This window comes from Achroia grisella, unplaced genomic scaffold (genome assembly GCF_030625045.1).
Source record: "Achroia grisella isolate CSIRO2021 unplaced genomic scaffold, CSIRO_AGI_Agris_v1 utg558, whole genome shotgun sequence".
NCBI lineage: Eukaryota > Metazoa > Arthropoda > Insecta > Lepidoptera > Pyralidae > Achroia > Achroia grisella.
In genome coordinates this window covers 2,128,415-2,149,230 of record NW_026712938.1, presented here as the reverse complement: position 1 = coordinate 2,149,230, position 20,816 = coordinate 2,128,415, and the positions used below count along the sequence as shown (strand labels likewise).

Below are 20,816 nucleotides of genomic sequence, written 5' to 3'. Positions count from 1 at the left end.
AATGTCCCGCTGCGTTATCTGTGGTTCATAGGACTCTCTGATAATCTGTGTTTTAAAAAGGGTCTAATAATATTTATTTGATCTGACAATAGCATACACAGATAACTTCTATGATTACTTAGTTTATAACAAAATTATCTAATTATGGTTATCTACCTACAGAAAAAAAAATCTCTTGTTATTACATTACTAAAGTTTTGGTAGATACATAATATTGTATATATTGTTATTTCTTTATTTAATTTTCTACAAATAAATATACTTTCACGACTGCTATACTATGGATAGGGTAGTGAGATGCACTGTTGCCTTTTGCTAAGAATATTTGAAACTAATGTGGCAGGGGCCGAGCTCTACTTGTCTCTTATTCTATCTGCTGTATTAGTTTGATTCCGTCACTGGAGAGTTAATCAGAAATATAAACTGACATTCATTTTTTTTTTGTTGGTCAGAATCTAACTCATGGCCAATATTATGGGTTTACGGTTTAAGTTTATTTTTTTTTTATGAGGTTTAAAAAACAAATAGGCCTCTACGCTCTATAATACTAGTAGTTACTTTTAAATTGAATAAAAATTTAATGTTATGTAAAAAAATGTTAATCTAGTGCATATTTTTGTTAAAGTTTCTAAGTAGGCCATGAATTGAGTATCATATATGTACTCATCATATTATCCTACTCTAATGTATACATTGTCTTTATAGTACTTTCTAGTTTATTATAATACGGTATTGACTTCTGGGAGTAGGTACCTATCATGTTTATTTTATTTTAAGATCATCGATACTAAATGTAAGCAGTAAAATTACTATGAAATGTTCCATTTTTGCATACATATCTGTAGATCTTAAAAAGTATATATGAATCAGTTACGTAAATACGATAGCATAAAGTGTTTGCATTAACTACAGTAAAAAAAGCAAAGTATCTGACGCAATTTGAATAGCTATATCTATAACCACAAACGGACATTTACCTACTATCAGTGTACTAATCCCGTCTGGGCCTTTGCTAAATTCACTAATGTAAGACTGCTTTATGAAATAAATATATAAATATTCCTTTGTAGAAAGCATAGAATGTGATAATTTCAAGACGTCGACCAAGTATTTGGAGTACTGCGAGATGGACGATACATCATTCTTTTACTCTGTGTTAGTGTCAAATGTATAATCGCCATAGAGAGAGATCGCGATGTTCGCCACTGACAAAGACCGTTTCTTATCGATTATAATATATGACGTTTAGTATTTATCTACCTTTATCATTTGACATTACACCGTTTGTTATTACGAGTTCATTGCTTGTGCACGTACACAGGTCTAGGTGAAAGTGTTATGTTTATATATTTGTTGTGATGTGACTTTTTATCTGTGGCGGTTTACCGGTGAAGGTTCAGTTTTATATTGTAAAATTTGAGAGGATGAACGAGAAAAAACGAACGCGCCCGCGGCGACGGGAGACTTTCCGCGAACAACGCCAGGACTTGCTGCTGGCTTGGAACGATGGTAAGTCCGGCGTGGTTATAAAAAGCTATTCATCAAAAAATATCATAGTAGTCCATACTAATATTATAAATATGAGAGTAACAATTTTAAAGATTACTTCGTTTTCTCTACTAAGCGGTTCAATGGATTATCATGATACTGGGATACGGAACCTTGAACTCTGAGATATCCTTAGGTTTAACACGAACATTAGTATAACGAAGTGCTATAGTATTTACGATATTTTCAAAGGTATAGATAATTATATTATATAGGATTTTGTCTTTAGCGTTAGTATTATAATCTGGAGAGAAATAGATTCTCTATCACGATTTTGAACTTTTTCTGTAGGTATTAAGTTAAATTGCTGCCAGAATCGTTATTTGGATACGTTTTTTTGGTACTTTTTGTAACAGTATTGTTATGACATGTTTCTAGAGTTTCAATATAACTGTCAGAGCTACGTGGGGGATACTCATTGCGGTTTTACATGTGGCCGCATATGGCATGCTTTGTTTAGATTTGAGAGTGTTCATGGGATTCTGCAAAACGTTCACCATCACTCGGGCATAACTATTAATACGTGAAGAGTCATAATCATAATTATCAATCCATTAAAGTTTATTTGCTTGAGACGGCTTTCTTAAGAGAAGGATCTAGCTTACTTTATGTTACACCATAATCTACTTATTTTTTTCTAAGTGTTTACTTAGGTTTTTATCATACCAATTTATCTGTGATGTATTTCCGTAGTCGCTTTTTACCACGTCCTGGCAATGAAGATGGTGACATATTGTATTCATACACCGTCGCTACACAGATGGGTAGAGAGTAAAGAGGGTGAATTACAACTAACGTTACTTTACATATTTTATGATTGGGAACGCTAAACACCTTAATGTTCCACTTGGTAGAAAGTTGTAATGGCCTATAGATATGAACTGCACTTTGGAATGAAAGATTAATAAAAGTTGCTACTTCTAATGAATAAGGGAACGTATTATGCTTCCGTTTCAGTAATTTCTGTGTCGCTAATATATCTACCAGTCAGTGACAGATATGCACGTTTTTATCTGCTGCTCGAACTTATTGGTCATCACATCAGTTAACTACGTGTACTATAGTAATTGTTAGTGCCAAAATACAATGTTTGGGAGAATAATTGATAATGGTTTAGTAGATTTGGATTGAAATATAGGAAATGGGAAACAATAAATTCATGTTTGTTTGTACTTTAAATTGTTTCGGTGAAGACTTCTTTACGAGCATAGCTTTAGGTTTTTTTATACTACTATGGTCGCAAACCAGCATGCGGCCCAACTGATTACTGTTATCGTATGCCTCAATATGGATAGGTAATGTGTGAACCTGACATTTTCTGTTCTATTTTGTTACGGAGTATAATAAATATAATTATACAACTCACAATATTAAAAACAAGATATTATTGTGATTAATATTAAATAATCACAACAATTTTACAAACTGCTCTACATTGATTACAACGAAACAATATTTGGGGAACCTAATTGTTTCTTATAAGTATAGTAAGTCACTAAACTGAGTAGGTTACTTCTATGCATGTATAGAATTCATGTAATGTATTTATCACTATATTTATACTATATACATCATGTCATATGACTCCCGTCTTTCATTGAGGTAGGCATGCATATATTTTGTATATGGGCGCCAAATGCATTTTATTCATTTCTCCTTTGCTTTCTCTACATTCATATAACCTCATAAATTACGAGTACTTTTCTTACAATATCGTAATTTCGTAATTCGTCAAATATAATTTCTGTTGGTATTATACTTACATAGTATTACAGTAATATAAGTACGTAATTATTTAAAATGAATTTGGAAATAGTCCAACGGATATATAAAAATAATATTGTGTAGAGGACTGCTTTGAGTATTTGCGCATCTTTCTATTTTCTCTTGTCTCTTGATTGGCCACCGATTGTCTTACAATGCTATTGACTAAACGTCTCTTGGCTCACGTAATCCACTATTGAAATATAAATTCGCGCATCCTTATCAACAATATTGATCGTTCCAGTCTTGATAATAACTTTTATTTCATTCAGTGGAACTTTCTGTTGATGTAATTACGTAATTGAATTATCAATTTAATGTACTTGCTGCCTTATTGGTTGCATAGAGTGGAGGATATGACTTCTAAAAACATCATACATACATAATTATAAGAAGGATTAACTACGTCTACCCTAATTGCGTTCTCCATCTACATCTCACGTAATTGTCGATGATCGACTAAAACAGCGTCACTAGTTACGTCACATATTTATAATAATTAGCGACATCGCATATTATTTTATCCAAATCAAAATTTACTGATAACATTATACATAATTATTATTATAGACTGCGTCACTGACGTTTTTAGATCCTGCACAATTTAAGTACAACAAAATGTTTAAGCGTATATGAACAATTTTACAAGTGTGAACTATTGATACAGAATTAACTAGACACACACATGACAACCTTACACTTATGTATCTAAGTACTAAAATCAAAATTTGAATAAAATATCGTTTATTAACTTAATTTTGTTACCACGAGTTAAGGCCATCAACATATTTTGACTGATTTTCATAGGGCAGAATCTCGTACAAAATTTTACAAAACGAAATCGTCCACGTACCGAAGGCCAAATATCTCGTCTTTGTACGAGGATCCTTATATGGTTGGCATTTCTGCATATGACATGTTGATAGTAAGTTTTCATAGTGTGTAGAGCACGAAAATTGTCGGGGTGCATGCCCTGCAGATGGCGCAGTCACCCGCCGTCGGGCAAGGATCGCGAGGAAGCTATTGATTCTGTCTGCTGTCTCGCCTCTCTTACTATATACGGAATGTAGACACAGTGTTTATACACTATACAGTTAAATACCTGCATTGCGTTCAAGTTCACTAGTCACGACATTACACTCTTGTTGCTTTCCAACGAATATTTATAGCAAGGTTCTATGATTGTACTTAGAAAGTTTAAAAGATATTTCTTGTTGTACTTACCTAATAATAAAATTTATTTATATTAATGTAGTGTTTCTTTTGCCGACAGAGGTGTGCAATAGCGAGGAGGTGCCCGAGGTAGAAATTGTTAGTCTGCTACAAGAACATATACCAAAATATCGCCTGAGAGCCGACAGTCTTACGCAGTTTGGAGGTAATTATAATAGTTATCTATTAAATTTTTCTAGTGATCCAAAATGGTTTAAGGGGGTCTTCCTATGTGACGGCCTGTTTTTTAGGGATATTTTAGGATTTTTTTTCTACGACCAGTAAATATTTAGAGCTTCAAGTTTTTTATCATTTATTAACACATATTTGGACAGTATAAATATAAAATTTCAGCTAAAAATATTCAGTCAAACTAGAGTTACAGCGCTCTGAACACCCCCGCCTCGAAAAAAAGAGCTCCCACTTCCTCCACGATTCCGGCTGATCGGCTTATCTGAAAAAAAAAAAAAAAACGGCGTTTTAATTTGTAGGCTTAAAAGCACGGAATGACCTATAATCAAATGAATATAAAAAAAATTGGATTTTTGATAGACATTTGAAATAAAAGTTGCAAATTAGGCGTTTTTTTTTGTTTTTTGCTATAAAAAAATCGAAGTTTTGAAAATTTTCGATTGATAATAGTTCATTCCATGCGTTTACATATATTGAGTGTGCCCTGTAAATTTCAAGTAATTCGGTCCAGCCGTTTCTGAGATACAATGGAGGAAAGTTTGAAAAACACAGTTTTGAGAAAAACGCGTTTAAAGTTTCAAGTCCGTTAAAAACTATTAAAATATCAACTTACTCTCAATCGGCGATGCCTGGTCCATAGAGTATTCCTTCCTCTTCCTCGTGAAACTCTTTTAAAGCAGATTGTTCAGCTCTTGAGTCAATCCTGGCTTGTTTAACGACATCACTTACGCGCCGCTCAGAGCGTAAGATTCGCTTTTCATCCCGTTTCTCAACATACGCTTGGGCTTCACGACCAACAGGGCATCCCATAATCGACATAACTTTTAAAATACCTTGAAAACCTTCATTAAAGATAATAACTGCTAAGTAGCTAGCAATTTCAACAACTTTGGGACCAGAATGAAGATGTTTAGGAGCGAAAGTCCAAATCAAAGAATTCAAAGATTCGTTATTGTTTTGTGTCTCTGCTCCTAAACAACGAATTAATAATTCGTCTTTCGATAAATCTTCGAAAACCGGTTTGATAGCTTCTTGGACTTGCGGAATTAGAGGTGGTTTATCGTGATGAAATTGGTCCAGTTCATTATTAGCTTCAGCCTTACGCCATTTACACCAACTGTCTTCGCCTTCTGGACAAAATTGATGCTGAGGGTTTTCATCAGAAGAACATTTGTGATAGTACGTTGCCCAAACTTCCTTTCTCATATCTTCAAGCGAATCTGGATGGCGTCGAATTGCTAATCCGTAGAATTTTGTAATTTCTTGGATAACTTTATCAGTAAGTTTACCTGCTCCTTTTTCTCCTATTCCTTAATTTCTGTTTAAGTCTGTAGAAACGTGTCTAAACTTGTATAAACAAATATATTAATAAAAGGGAGGCCAGGTATAAAGCCGACGGTACACAATAGGCCCGGTCTCTAACTGCCAACTCACCGCTCCGAACCGCTCTTTCTTTTACCTGCTGTATCTTTAAAACGACTTCGAATTTTCTAAAATCGCTTTACTACCGTATTCTAGACATGTTAAGGGAGCAATTTATGAAAAAAAAAAAATCGATTATTTCAACCCATCACATAGGAAGACCCCCTTAAAGTATATATCCATATGCTGCAGTAATTTTAACATCACCATGAGACAATGTTATTCATCATCATTCACAGCCAATATTAAGTGTATTAGCATTATAATTTTTATAATACTCCATTAATGTATTATTATATCGTTTACTCAGTATATTTACGTCAATAAAGATATAAATACAATTATATCAATAGACAATAGCAAGAATAGGATTTAAGATCATGAATCTGTAAAGAATGGAATGCTATTTTCATACTTCAACATTTTTTCACTTCCTATATATAAATTGCGACGACCCGACGCCCTACTTGCATGGTTGGCCACAGTGGTTTTGACTCGCGTAAAAAATATCTTTTATTTATTTTGGATAAGATAAACAGTAATGGAATCTAATTTAAGAAGTTGTTCCAAAATAGCACGAACACGGTAAACTATACAGTTACCAAAATCTGTGTGGAAATGTTGAAAAAAATCTGTATAGTTTTTGAGCGTATAGCTATACACTCAGATGTATAACCGCTATCAGAAGATTCTATTTGAAGTCTGGGAAAATCTTTTAAAGCATAAATAAAATCATAAACATACGTGATAATATAATTTATTTGGTATATAAATAGTTCAAATTTTTAGCTGGAATAATTGTTCCAATTTTCTTTTCAGCCAGTTGTAAATTATAGCAGGTCAATGCTCACATGAAGTAGAACGTGGTCTGTTTTTTCAGTCTCCTATATTTTGTGAAGAGAGTCTTTTTTTAAATGTAATAATTCTATGCACAATATATGCTTATTATACGAGTATGATAACGTCATACTTTCTATTATGACAAGGATTATTTTGATATTACAAAGTCAAAAGGGTATCTGTCTGTGCTTTTGTGTAGCCATTTAGTCGTAACAAGGTAACAACGTTTTCGCGCTTAAACTGTTGAAGGAATATTACGGAAATTTGATATGATACATTGTATCAGCAAGAGTACATATTCTAATTTTTATCTAAAAAAAGGGGCATTTTCAAGCAGACTAATTCGCAGGTAACATCTACTCATTGATATCTACATTTTATTTTAATATACATTAATATACTTTCGTGTTTAATATACATTATTTAAATTATTAACCGGGTTATAACACGAATAATTTTATGGCAAATAAAGGTATTTATCTCTCTCGACGTTTCCACTAGGTTGCACTAGCCGTGGTCACGAACTGACCACGGCTAGTGCATGAGCATAATCTACAACTTATACATTATAATTAGAGGCATTATCATTTGTCGACGTTATGGTGAGTGTAACACTTGATATGCTCACGTCAATGAACAATATTTGAATATGCAATACTACACAAAACCAAAATATTATATATCGGGTTAATTTGCTTTGATCAGACTTTCTATCACTACAAAGTTTCTTATAAATAAAAAATTGAATAGCAATAATATTTGTGTCAGATTCGAACTCATGGCCTTTGAGCTCTATAAATCAAAGTAGTATATGACGCTCTTTTAGTGTAATGTGGGACTAACTAGATAGTTATACCTAAGTACGCTCACGTGAACTCGTGACTTTTAATAAACGAAAAGTTCAACACGATCTGTTGCGAGATATGTATGTATATGCAAATGTCAACTATCAAGACCGAATCGGCGAAAGAAATGTAGATCTAATTGCACGAGTAAGAGAGAAATTCAATATTAGAATTCAAACGCTCACAGTTTTAATTAAATTTTAATAGTGAATCTCTCTACTAGTACATGTAGGTCTAGATTTCTTTTTATATGCTATTAGATTAGATTTTTTTAGGCTTTCATGATGAAATTATGATTTCGCCTGAAAAATGCATGTACCTATGCTATAGCTGGGCACTAGTGACTTTTCACTTTACCCTTCATGATTTACCCGGAATCAACAATTTATAGTTTTCAGAGTGTCCTTGAGTAAGACGACCTGACATTTCTAGCAATGAAGTACATCACACTAGTGATTAATACATTTTGATGTAATAGTATTAGTGATATTGATTTCTCATATCCGTTAGTGTTTATACGTTTATACCAATAAACGTATCATATTATCTGACTAATATGTTTCGGGGATGACTGAATTAGCAGCTTGTTCATACCAGCACTTTTATCTATACATATAAATAAAACTGGAGTGTCTGTTTATAACCGTTTTTTACTAAGTACATGCATATGAATATAAATACGTACACCAAAATAACATTTTTTACAATTTTTGTCTGTCTGCCTGTTTTTTCCGACTAATCTATGAAATGGCTGGACCGATTTTGACGGGACTTTTATTGGCACGTAGCTGATGTAATAAGAAGTAACTTAGGCTAATTTTATTTTAGAAAAATAAAGTTAAATTCCACACGGACAAAGTCGCGGGAACAACTAGTAATAAATAAAAATGCTGGTGTCAACAAGGAGTCAAAATCCTTTTTATACCTAGGTTCTATGTTTTGTATATTGTTTCTAAACATAAAGAAATTCTAATAAAAATTGTTAAGAAATGGGTACATACACATCAAACTCGCATAGGCATAGATACACATACTACTTTATATACATTTCTTTATTTTAAACAGCTTAAAAGTGTAACATTAAGAATAATACCACATACATCTTAAACAAGCTATATGCATATATACAACAACAACAACATACAGTTATTACATTAAAATATACACAAAGTAAAATTAAAAACCTATATAGTTTGTTGGCAATATTATATTTGTTAAGGTTCATAGCTTTTTAGGTCGTATTGTGTCTTTCGTAACCTGTTTTTTAGGGTTGTCTATTTATTGATAATGCCATTGCATTTTAACTTATTTTGCACTAAGTTAAAATGTTATTGTACTCATACAATTGACACATTTAAATTTTTACTTAATGGTCACAGCAGGAAAGTAGTATCTCCTCTACAGACTCGACCTATTTTAGATGTGTAAAAAGTGGTAAATTCTGTGAAATGTGTGCTGCGTATTTAATACGAACGAAATACTTTGTGAAAATGACTTCTGTAAATTTGCCTGTCAATATTATTATTATTAGAAATGAGAGTATCTATGTGAGCTAACATAAATATTTGACATAAATTGACAGTGAGTGAGCTATAGTCTAAAAGTTGCAGAAGCTACACTGATCTGTGCTGTGTGTAATGCTGTAAATTGCTGACTGTGCATTAAAAAATAAAATTCTACTATATCTATATTCATTTTCTAATTATCACAAAGAAATATCTTATTACCTACTATTATGACTAAATCTATGGATGTGAAGTTAGAAGAAGGTTTCAAATATATGGTAATCAAAATGGACGAAATAAGTAAGAACATTGAATTAACTGATTCACAAATGGAACAATTTGCGCTGCGTACTCGTCATATCTAATCTCTATCTACTCGGAACAAAAACTTGTGAATCAGTGAGTGGTGAAAAGAAATGTGATGACTCTTCTTCTTCTTAAAATCGAGATACACAGTTAACAATATAGACCAGTGATTTCGGAAAAATCAATCAGTAATTAGAAAAGAATTTAAAAGAAAGTGAAGATAACATTAGAGAAATGGAAAAAGCAAAGTGAAAAAACCAATTAAGTAATTCATATATGCATGTAAATATTTTTACAGTAAGATGGCTAATAAATATTCTTTTAATTTTTTTTTATATTTAACCCTCATGCTTCTACCATGAATGATATTTAAGTATGTAGCCTCCAATAAAGGTTTTAGATATTTATTCCCATTGAGAATTACAAATAATTCCACTAAACACGATAACTAAAAATATTGACTTATACAAAATGAAATATAAGTGAAAAAATTAAATAACACCTATATTATATACTAGCTGTTTCCGCGACTTCGTCCGCGTAAAAGTTAACTTTATTTTTCTAAAATAAAATATGTTTTCTGAAATAAAAGTAGCTTAAGTTACACCTTATTACATCAGCTACCTGCCAAAAAAAGTCCCGTCAAAATCGGTCCAGTCATTTCAGTGATTAGCCGGAACAAACAGACCGACAGACAGACAGGCAGACAAAAATTGTAAAAAATGTTATTTTGGTGTATGTACCGTATTTATATTCACATGCATGTAGTAAAAAACGGTTATTTCAATATTACAAACAGACACTCCAATTTTATTTATATGTATAGATTTATAATGAAATCTGCAGCAAGTACCCGCATAAATAATAATATTTATTTATTGGCTTAGATGACCAAACATATGTAGATGGCCTTAGCGCTAGCGGGTTTATACACATATGCATGTACCAATCTAGATATAGCTTGTTAGTTACATTATTTTTCTTATTCATTTTGAATATTATAAATAAAAACAAAACCATTATAAAATGCATAACATATACATATGTATATTTATAGCTATGTATTTTTCGGTGATTTTACTGGTATTATATATAAGAAAGCTGTTCATTATATGTTGTTTAAATATATTTTTAAAAGTAATTACTGATTGAGATTCTTTAATGTCTTTGGGGAATTTATCTGTGTGCATATGAAAATATACAAGTTTTCTTCCATAGTTAGTTCTCAGTGGCCCTAAAATTTGATTATTTGCGTTTCTCAGTTGCATTATTTACACTTGCTGCTTATTAGTTAAACTCACGTATGTATGTAAATTTTTGACAATATTTTCGTATTAATAAGCTAGTGTAATATTTGTATGTTCGTGTGACATTTCATAATTTTGTTTCTTTGTATATTTCATGGGTATATGTAATGAAAGCTTGTACTTTGTAGTATGTCACAACACGCATAGCTATCTATTAGTAAAAAAAATAATTATCAATCACATTTATTATACTTGAAGCATTATAAATTTTAAAAGGTCTGTGCTCTATTTACATTTACCATTGCTCTTGTCTATTGTTACATAATAAGTAAAGTTTGTCCAACCGTAGCGTGTATGACCTTCATAATTATAGTGAAACAAGTGTATAAAAAACATTATTTCGTTAATGGAACAGTCTCTCGACTGCGGTCTCTGTTTATGACTTATTGTTGTTGATGACATCGTATGATTATATAACCTCATCGTTATCACGATGAACTATATCCTCAGTTCTTACTAGACCCCACACATACTCAGAATATCAGAGAATTTTTGTTAGATTATTTCTGGCAATGTGCGTTTTCGATGAATTATGTTACATGTCTACTAGATGCCGCCCACCGAAAGCTGATTTGATTGAACCTTTCTGACAATGTGCGACCTTGTCAATAACATTATTAAGTTAGTATTTTGGAGTATAGACAAAGTTTACCGAAAAAGGCAGATACTATGTGACTCGTACGCATACATTTATCAGCTGTATGCAGTGAATAACAATGCTTTTTGAAAGGTCGTCAAGTAAATGATAATATTCTAAAAAATCCTATTAAAAATGGTACTTGAAAATAATACCTTTATAAATTCTATATAGTTTACATACAAGTAATGTGTATTTATTTAGATTCAGTCAATTGAAACAATAATTAAGTATTTATAAATGTGTGTACCTTGTTCCGTCCCAATAAGTGTGCGAGGCGCGGTTTCCGGCGCCGGTGCTCGGAGACGCTATAAATAATGGTGTCTCATCGCTCGAGTCATCGTCCGGCGACCACTATGCGCCGTATGCGTCCCCAACCAGTCTCATGCATTCCATCTGTCAGCTAGATGCACTAGGCAATGTCTTTAGCAGGGTCAATACCTTAGGCCAAATCTATACAACAACTTATAAAAAAAATACTACCATATTTTTATGTATGTAACGCTATCTAATCTTATATTCTGAAGATACCTTTTAAAAGGGGTGCTTATTCCTGTGTTGTTTGGTGCAATGCTAATTTTGTCTGTGTTGCTAAAATTATAGTACTGCTAGGATAGGGAAACCCATTATAGTCAGTACTAATAACATGTACAGATTTGTGAAATTTCTTAGATTTAAATGAAAAGATCTAAGAGACTATTGTATACTACGTAAATTCCTATTGTAGAATCTAGTATTCTACATTAAATTACAATGTCTTTGACCCTGGTAATAGGTTTAAGTGATATATTTTATATCCATCGTCGTTGACTACGTCATGAGTCACGAGCATGTACCTACATGTATGTTTGATAATATTCCAAGTATTAGGTATGATATTATATATAATTATATAAAATAGTTACTGTGCATTTTATAAATAAAGTAATATTGTAAGTCTTGAATCGTTTATTTTCTGTTGATCAAGTATCAACTTTGGTTGAATCTAAAGGAGCAATTTAGTGTGCAAATACAGTGTGTTGCCGAATTGAGTGTTCTACGCTTGCGGTTGTGGAATTTGCTGGATATGATTCAGCACGCACATTCAGCACACACGTCCCGTGACATCAATCATCCAGCCCGGGCCCCTAATAAATTGTTTTTATTAACAATTCCTCTTTGTTGAACTACAAACGATGTTTGTTGAACATATCTGTATCAGCTAGCTATATTTGTGTAAAGCGTTTAACTTGAAATAAGCATCTTTATGTTTCAGGGTACGAGAATCAAGACTGGTTTATTCCATCGCCAGCGCTACCCTTGAGTTCGGACGATCTTGCACTAACGCCTGACCAGATCAGGGAGACGCTGAATTACTTTCGTGAGTACTAATTGTAGACGCATATTATTTTTATAGTGTTATAAATAGAATTACTATTTCATTCATCGTTGTACTGGCCAATCGAATCATTAATGTATGTATTGAATACATGTTATATGGAGTACACGGAATGCATCTGTTGTGGGGAGTTCATTGTGCAGCCAGCAACTTTGCTTCTTTACACGCTTGTCTTTTATTAGTGTCAATATTTTTCCTTATTAACGGAAATTGAAGTGAATTAATATGTAGAGATCACGGTACGTACTGACTATTGAGATTTGTGTGAATTGGTGATGTTTAATATTAGACGGTATTCGTTTAAACAAATAAATCATTATAGTAAATTTAATAAAATAAATCATTATAATAAGTTATATTCACTAAAAATATATACAAGATCTTTTAATATATACTGTACAGATATAGTTCAGTGTATAAGTTGGAAATTCACTATAAAACGAGTTCATTCAATTAATTATTGCTACTTTTATTAGTCTGCTAATTAAATGTATAGATCATATTCCGTATTAAGATGAGATCTTATACGTTCCTAAATACTTATAATTAGTTGCTTACATCCCAATGTTAGACATAATTAAAATACAATACGAAGTGTCTATTTAAATGCTGCTTGGTTTTATTTCATTTATTTCATATGTTGTAGTCCCTTGTAACTTTTTCTTGTATATATATATATATATTATTGTATTCCGTTCCCCTAATCGCCTTTTACGGCATCCTGGGGATAAAAATAAAAAATAAAAACAATATTTTTCATTGACGTTCTGCACTGTATATTGATAGAGATATTCAGTGGATTACTTATACAGTTGTAAATATAATTTATTTCGTTCCGATTGCAGTTGCACGTTACACACAAACTGTTACTTAGCAACAATACTTATTTTAAATGTGATGGATTATACTTTTTCTACTTCAATCAATGTGCCTAATACGGTCCCTTAATCCATTACATTTAAGACATTCTACATCTCTACATTTAAATAACATACATAATATAAAACAATATACAGAAGAGTAAACAATAGAACTACTAGCAAAAAACATATCCAAAATTAAATCTGTTAAAATACTAACAATTTCTGTTGGACCTATACCGCCCCCTGATAGAGATATTCAGTGGATTACGTATACAGTTGTAAATATAATTTATTTCGTTCCGATTGCAGTTGCACGTTACACACAAACTGTTACTTAGCAACAATACTTATTTTAAATGTGATGGATTATACTTTTTCTACTTCAATCAATGTGCCTAATATATATGACTTACTACTATATACGCTTATGGTATTGTCCGTATTGTTATTTAAATGTTACACAAGTGTACACTACGGACAATGAGCAGCTGTTGCAAATTTGCAATCAGTATCCACATTAACTACACTGAAGCATTTCGCAAGATATGTGCCTATCAGACAAATTATTAATTTATCACATTATGTTTGTCTTACAACTTTGACCTATAATGATTAGCTAGTTTCATTAATGTCTACGATACTTCACAACAAGCAACGGTCACCATCTTGTTTTGACCGGTTCATAATTATTAATTACGAATAGAAAAGTGTAATATTATGAATATTCAGGCAATTCAAGTTTGATAGATGATTAAATAATTATATAAATATTTTAATGTATTTGGTATTTAAATTTATGTATTATACGAATACGAAGTGGTAATTTAAATATTATTTAATATGAATAAAGCAAGGTAGGCAAAATGTTATGGGTATATTCTCTAGTCTAAAGAGGTGGGCAAGGCGCTTGCGCGAAATGCAGACGGCCAGTATCGGTCGCGCCGCGCCGGTAGCCACGCGACACGCGTGCTCCTTCAGTACAAATCGATACCGAGACACCGCGCCCGACCGCCCGTCGCCGCACGCAACGCATTCGCGCACCCACTGCCGGCGGTCCGTGCTAAACTTAGCAGAGGTGCAGCGCTGCACCCAACTCAAAGCACACTCGTCCATACCGCACGTGTCCTGATCCGCTGCCAAAAGTATACCATCGCGCTCATTATTCCAACAATTAAAATATCGATCAAGTGCTTCTAATTATGTAAGATAGTATAATGCATTCCTCGTATCTACTAGTGTTAAGTTATCTAAATATATATACTTACTATAAAAAGCACGTGTGTTGGTATAGAATCGAATAGGGTGTAAAATCGGTGTATCGATTAGGGGGTGGCTTGGGCGAAGAGAGACGCGTTGCGACGGTGACGCGGCGCCGCATCGCGCAACAGCTGTGAGCCAGATCTGTTATCTTGACCGTGAGAATATAATTATTACGTTCGTTATTATCTTTGTACTTACCATACAATTATTGAGTATTAATTACAGAAACTATTACTTGATTTTTCTAGAAGATATTGCTTTTCAGATTTGCAGTTTTTACTTGTGTAGAACTTATGTACCTAGCGTTGTAACTGCTGCTACTACTACTTTTATTAAATTATTATGTTTTAAGCTATGTTTGTTAATACATCATAGTCTTCAATTAACTACTGGCTATAATAGTTTATTATTATAACCACTCGTAATTCTTATTATTTTGCTCATGTACATGTATTCTTATTAGCTTTTTTTCTCGTCGGCAGCATTGTCTGTAGAAGAGTACTTAACAATAAATATGTATTTTTTCATAAACTAAATTGTGTACTATTGTGCATTCTGTGGTACCTGCTTACTTACTTTAGGCAAATAATGTATGTTATATTTAAGAGTACAAAAGTTCTTAAGTGTCCCATTACGTGTATAATGAATGTATATTTAACCTGTGACCTACGTATCTTGAGACTATCCGTGCTCACAATAATGTTGAATATTGAATACTCAACATCACTTTGTTAATAACATAAAGCAAACATTATACAAGATTGTAGATTAGTACAATAGTGACGCCATTGAAGTTTTTAAGATTACAATTGTAAGTGCCACAACTCATCCCGGAGAAACAAAGCGAGGGTTGTTGCAGATCTTTGTCTGAAAACAAGTTATTGATATTACCGTTCATGTGTTCCAATATACTTTTTATACCTATATTTATTTCCGGATGTGGTGCTGTAATGTTATATCAAGGGTAAGCCACGAATCTTCTCATATTGCTTTACAATTGATTTCTCTAGTAATTTTCTTTAGTATAAACCATTATTCACAACTTTTCGATCTTTATTATCAATCCGTTAGGTAATTTGCGACAAATTGTAACCCTATGTATCGTAAAATAAAACGTCAGAATGAAATTGGAGTCAGTTTGTTATATAGTTGAACTGTTCGGTATATTTTGCATTTGAAAATACATGACAGAATTAAATTTAAATTATTTTGTTATTTGATTCGTTGAATATTTTAACTGTCGCTATATGTCAATAGATGACGTAATGCGTTCTCAAAGTGATGCCACGTTTGGTAATATACTATTTCGAGATGTCATATAAATACTAAAGGATGAACATTTCGAGACGAGGGACGAATTTAAATATTCTGGTCTCTGTGAAGCAATGGCAACGAAGGCTTTAAATTCACTGTTTCTGGAAGCAATGATTTCATGTGATGCAATGGCTAATGTGTTTCCTGAAGAGGTTCTACTTGATAATTTCTGTTGTTATGTTATTGTAAATGTAAATACTAGAATGCTAAATTCTGAATAAATGTAGTTACTAGTTTTATTTACATGCAACGCCATCTAGCGGTATGATTTATAATCACAATTCAGCAAGTGTCACACAAAGATAACGTCAGAATGTAAATACTTATAGTACTTATTTGCTGTTGTAACAAATTTTATACAGTGTTAGTTTTTTTTTTCTTTCGATAACCAAGATATAAAAAAAATTCGTATGATAATTTTTGCAATATATAAACTACATATTTTCGCCATATAATTTTTGTGCACTACACAAAAATCAGGGAAAATATTCTAAATGGGTTGTATGTATGTTGTGTGGTCTGTGATTGTGCCTTCATATTAAGTAATTGATCAGCCTGTTCCCTATAGTATATAAAAATAATTTTATATAGTTATTATATTATTTTATATAATTACTAGGTTTATTATAGTTTTACATTACAAACTTTTGCAACCGTGTATATAAACAATTATATAATTATTTCTTTGCCTTTTGTAATTTTTAGTCAGTTTATCCGGATTATACCAGGTTAATGTAATGTGTTATAAAATGCGTGAATGGTTACCATTACAGCACGGAATGTATTAAGAGTATTGATAGGAATGTTTAAAGATCAGTCAAACGAATGAGTTATCCCTTGAAAGGCGTGTAAAATCCACACAGCAGCATAGTGGCGCTTTAAATATAATCACGGACATCCGCCTGTGGCCGCCTATTTTTGAACTAAACCTAACACTGCTATTTTTGTATGTCAAAGTGATGTATTAGTAGTTTGGCGTTAAAACTGTTCAGTTAAATCAATCGCGTATAGCGCCTATAAGAACACTTTGAGCACGTGCTAGTTCAACAGCACCCATGAGTTACTACTGGATCCGTTTTAGTTAATGCTATGGTATCGCCGGCAGTGGACGCGGTGAGCCGGACGCGCGGGCCGCTCGCGTCGTGAATTCTTTATCAAACACTTCGCGTGTGTCGTGATCGGACTAAACTAATCGTGTAGTTCTTAGTGCTACAGATGCTTGCACTTGATCGTGAAAGTTTATCACTGGCCTCAAACATTGGACCGTTACTAAAAGAAATCGCATTACCTTTACTGAAATATTATCGTTTAAGTGTTTGTAACATGTGATTAAAGGTGTGATTCGTATACTAATGTGCCGTTAATTTTAATGTGTTACATTAGTATGAAATTTGATAGTGTTCGTAATTAAGAATCCGGCTGTTATCTATGGATGGCATTGTAATTCTAGTGTGTACCCAAAATGGTGACTTATCGAAATATGTGTTTTCGTCTTGGTTAAAATATAATTGTAGCTCTATCGAATAGCCGCAAATGAAGGTAGCCGGAATAATAATCACATTTGGACCTCTTTACACAACGTAACAACAGTGTGTAATATTATTCAATTTATTTATATCATCGAAAACATGTTTTCTATATACCTGGGGCGTTATTGGTAGAACGAATCATGAATGTACAGGGTCGACTTTACATTATATTACAGCGGTGACCCACTTTCATATTGAGTAGTATTAGCATTCTTATCGTTAAGGGCAGATTCGGTTAAAATAAACAGCATATCAAAAATAAAATTATAAAAATATTAATATAATACTATAGGCATTGGTATTTTTAGGGTTCTGCTAAAAGGTGTAACGGAAACCTTGTGGTGGTGTGCTTTGCTCGTTTATCCGTCAGTAAAAATAATGTTGTCTATTTGGAATAATGCACACACCTGCGCTAACGGATTATGCTGACTGGGGGTACCAATGGAAGATGATAAAAGAACCATGAGGTCAGGTCATTTTGTGCCCATTGTGACAAATTCAACAGAAACTTATCATGATGGTTCCAAGAGGAACCGCGTGGAGGTCAACTTGACATGATATATTGTGGGTTTGTATGGTTATATAGCTAATGTGGCTATCATCCACATTCGCTATAAAACTATTATATAAACACTTAAATAAATTATATAATAATAATACGAATAAAAATGTTACGATCACTTTTGTGCGACTGAGAATTCCTTAATTTCCTTCAGAAATAATTGTAAAAAATATTAGAATATTGTTGCCCTTGGAAATAGTTATTTAATACCATGAATACTGTCGCGTAATTTTTGGTTATTTTTTCCGTTTTAGTCACACCCTATGTCCACATTTATACGTAGGTAATACAACAATAATTTTAATGTTGAATTTATAAGGTACAGCATGCACAGCTGCAGCACAAGCATAATTTTTTTTTTAAATATTGTGATCTGAGTAGATTTAAGAACTTTTATACTTTAGTTTGACTCTATACATCTTTCTCATCTTTTCCCTGTGTATTGTAGTAAATTTATCCTTAAGTAATGGATTGTGACCAAGGTCATTGGTACTTGGTTCACTCTGTCTACAACGTAGGACCTGCCTTGAAATCGAGTGGTATATTGGCGTAACTCAAAATGCTTTACTGACTTTACTTCGGTACTCTCTTGTTATTGTAGATACCGTAAAACACAACGTGATATTGCATTTTGTCCGTCATTCGCGAAAGGAGAACGAATAAACATTGTAAGTTTCAAGTAGGTTAAGTAGAATTTTTTTTCGTTTCTTTACCATACCATTATATATACATATATTTATCTACGTATAGAGCTAATATATCTAATTTATGTAAGCAAATATTATATTTGTCTATATAATCAATTACATGCTTATTCAAGTGAAATTGATTATGCAGATGATTAAGTTGTTTTATTGTAATCATTCCATTTAATAGGTAAAGCTATTTACGCTAGTATTTCTAATTGTATTGTGGCATTTGTAATAGTTTTTGTGACATACTTACTTATGTGTCTAAAATATTCAATGTCATGAAAATAGCAACAATGTTGAACTCGAGGTTACATTATTTTTCGAAAAACATCTGCGACTTTTAAAATAACGAAGGACATGTAGAAGTATTTTTGTGTAGTTATCATCAACATATTAGGTGTAAACTAGACCTATTGTTAATTTTTACCAAAGAACACGTATACAAAATATTGATTCACTCATTTTGCTGACAATATCACCAATTTTAGTTGCTTGTAGATTTATTATTTATCTAACTTGCAAGGGCCTTTTGATAGGGAACTTGTAAAAAATTGAAGAATTACGGATTATTTTTTACAAGTTCCCTACTTGTAAAAAATAATCCGTACTAGTAATAAAAATAACCTTGGTGTAAAAAAAGAATCCGTACTCGTAATAAGAATAACCTCGGTGGTCTAGTGGTTTAGCAAACTACCTTGGTCCGAAGTTTGTGGGTTCGATTCCTCGCGCGGTACATACATTTGTGTTCCTGAGTATGATTGTTTGTATCGCTCTAAGTGTTTTCAATGTATAATATCTATGTATTTAAAAAAAATGTGTTTAAGGATTTGTATCAGTTGTGGGTACGGGTACTAGTACTACTATCCATAACACAAACTCTGCTTAGCTTAGGACTAGATGTGGCTGAGTGAATTGTCCTGGGTTATTGTATTATTTATATTATTATTCATAAAAATTGGTTACATAAATGCCAAAGAAATTATACATAACAATTACTATACTTAAATAAATATAACAAATAAAAGTAAGTCTTTTAAATACCTGTTAAATCGGTTTTCCTCTAATGTCTGATACATTAGAGGGTTATACTAATTTATTGCAATTCTTTTTATATATGTTCTTAATTTTTATTCGAGTGATCTTTTTTGCCTTTAAAATTGCAAAGAATTTTCAGCCGTATACGAAATAGAATTACTTATTTGTGGGAGGAAATAACTTTCAATGTGTTACCAAGATACATGTCTTGTAAATGTATACTACGTACAAATATTTCATACGTAGCTTACGATTGCGAATCTGGTATGTGTTAGATACGAATAACCTTGGACGGAAATCTTTACTTTTAAATAGTAAATCTTAAAAGCGTTTGTGAATGTCTTAGCGTAGTAGGCATTTATATAATCAGAAGACTCCATAGTCCGAAATGTGCTGTGACGATTATCGTTTTTTTATCAATGCGGTCATATACTCTTAGATACCTGTTTAATATTCGTAGTGTCCACGAACTGAAATTACTCTGTAGATATGAGTCGAATTGAAAACCTCGTTCTTTTTGTAGTTGGTAGAAAAAAGTAAACTAGTTACTCATTAAAATATTAATCATGGTATTATATAGCACTTGTATTGTAATGCTTTTGTGC

The 20,816-nt window shown here is 32.4% G+C and overlaps 1 protein-coding gene across 9 annotated transcripts in view; it reads left to right on the top strand.

Moving 5' to 3' along the window:
- LOC131848550 (trafficking kinesin-binding protein milt) overlaps nt 1-20,816 on the top strand; it is a 42,725-nt gene that overhangs the window by 4,825 nt on the left and 17,084 nt on the right. For 3 of the 9 annotated variants that reach the window (XM_059198461.1, XM_059198454.1, XM_059198453.1), the window contains 2 exons: nt 4,586-4,690; nt 12,834-12,938. Coding sequence is in view for 4 of the 9 variants with exons in the window: in XM_059198454.1 (XP_059054437.1) it covers nt 4,586-4,690; nt 12,834-12,938 (210 nt within the window). In the remaining 5 variants the exon portion in view is untranslated. The other 6 variants (XM_059198452.1, XM_059198451.1, XM_059198460.1 and 3 more) reach the window with 5 other exon arrangements.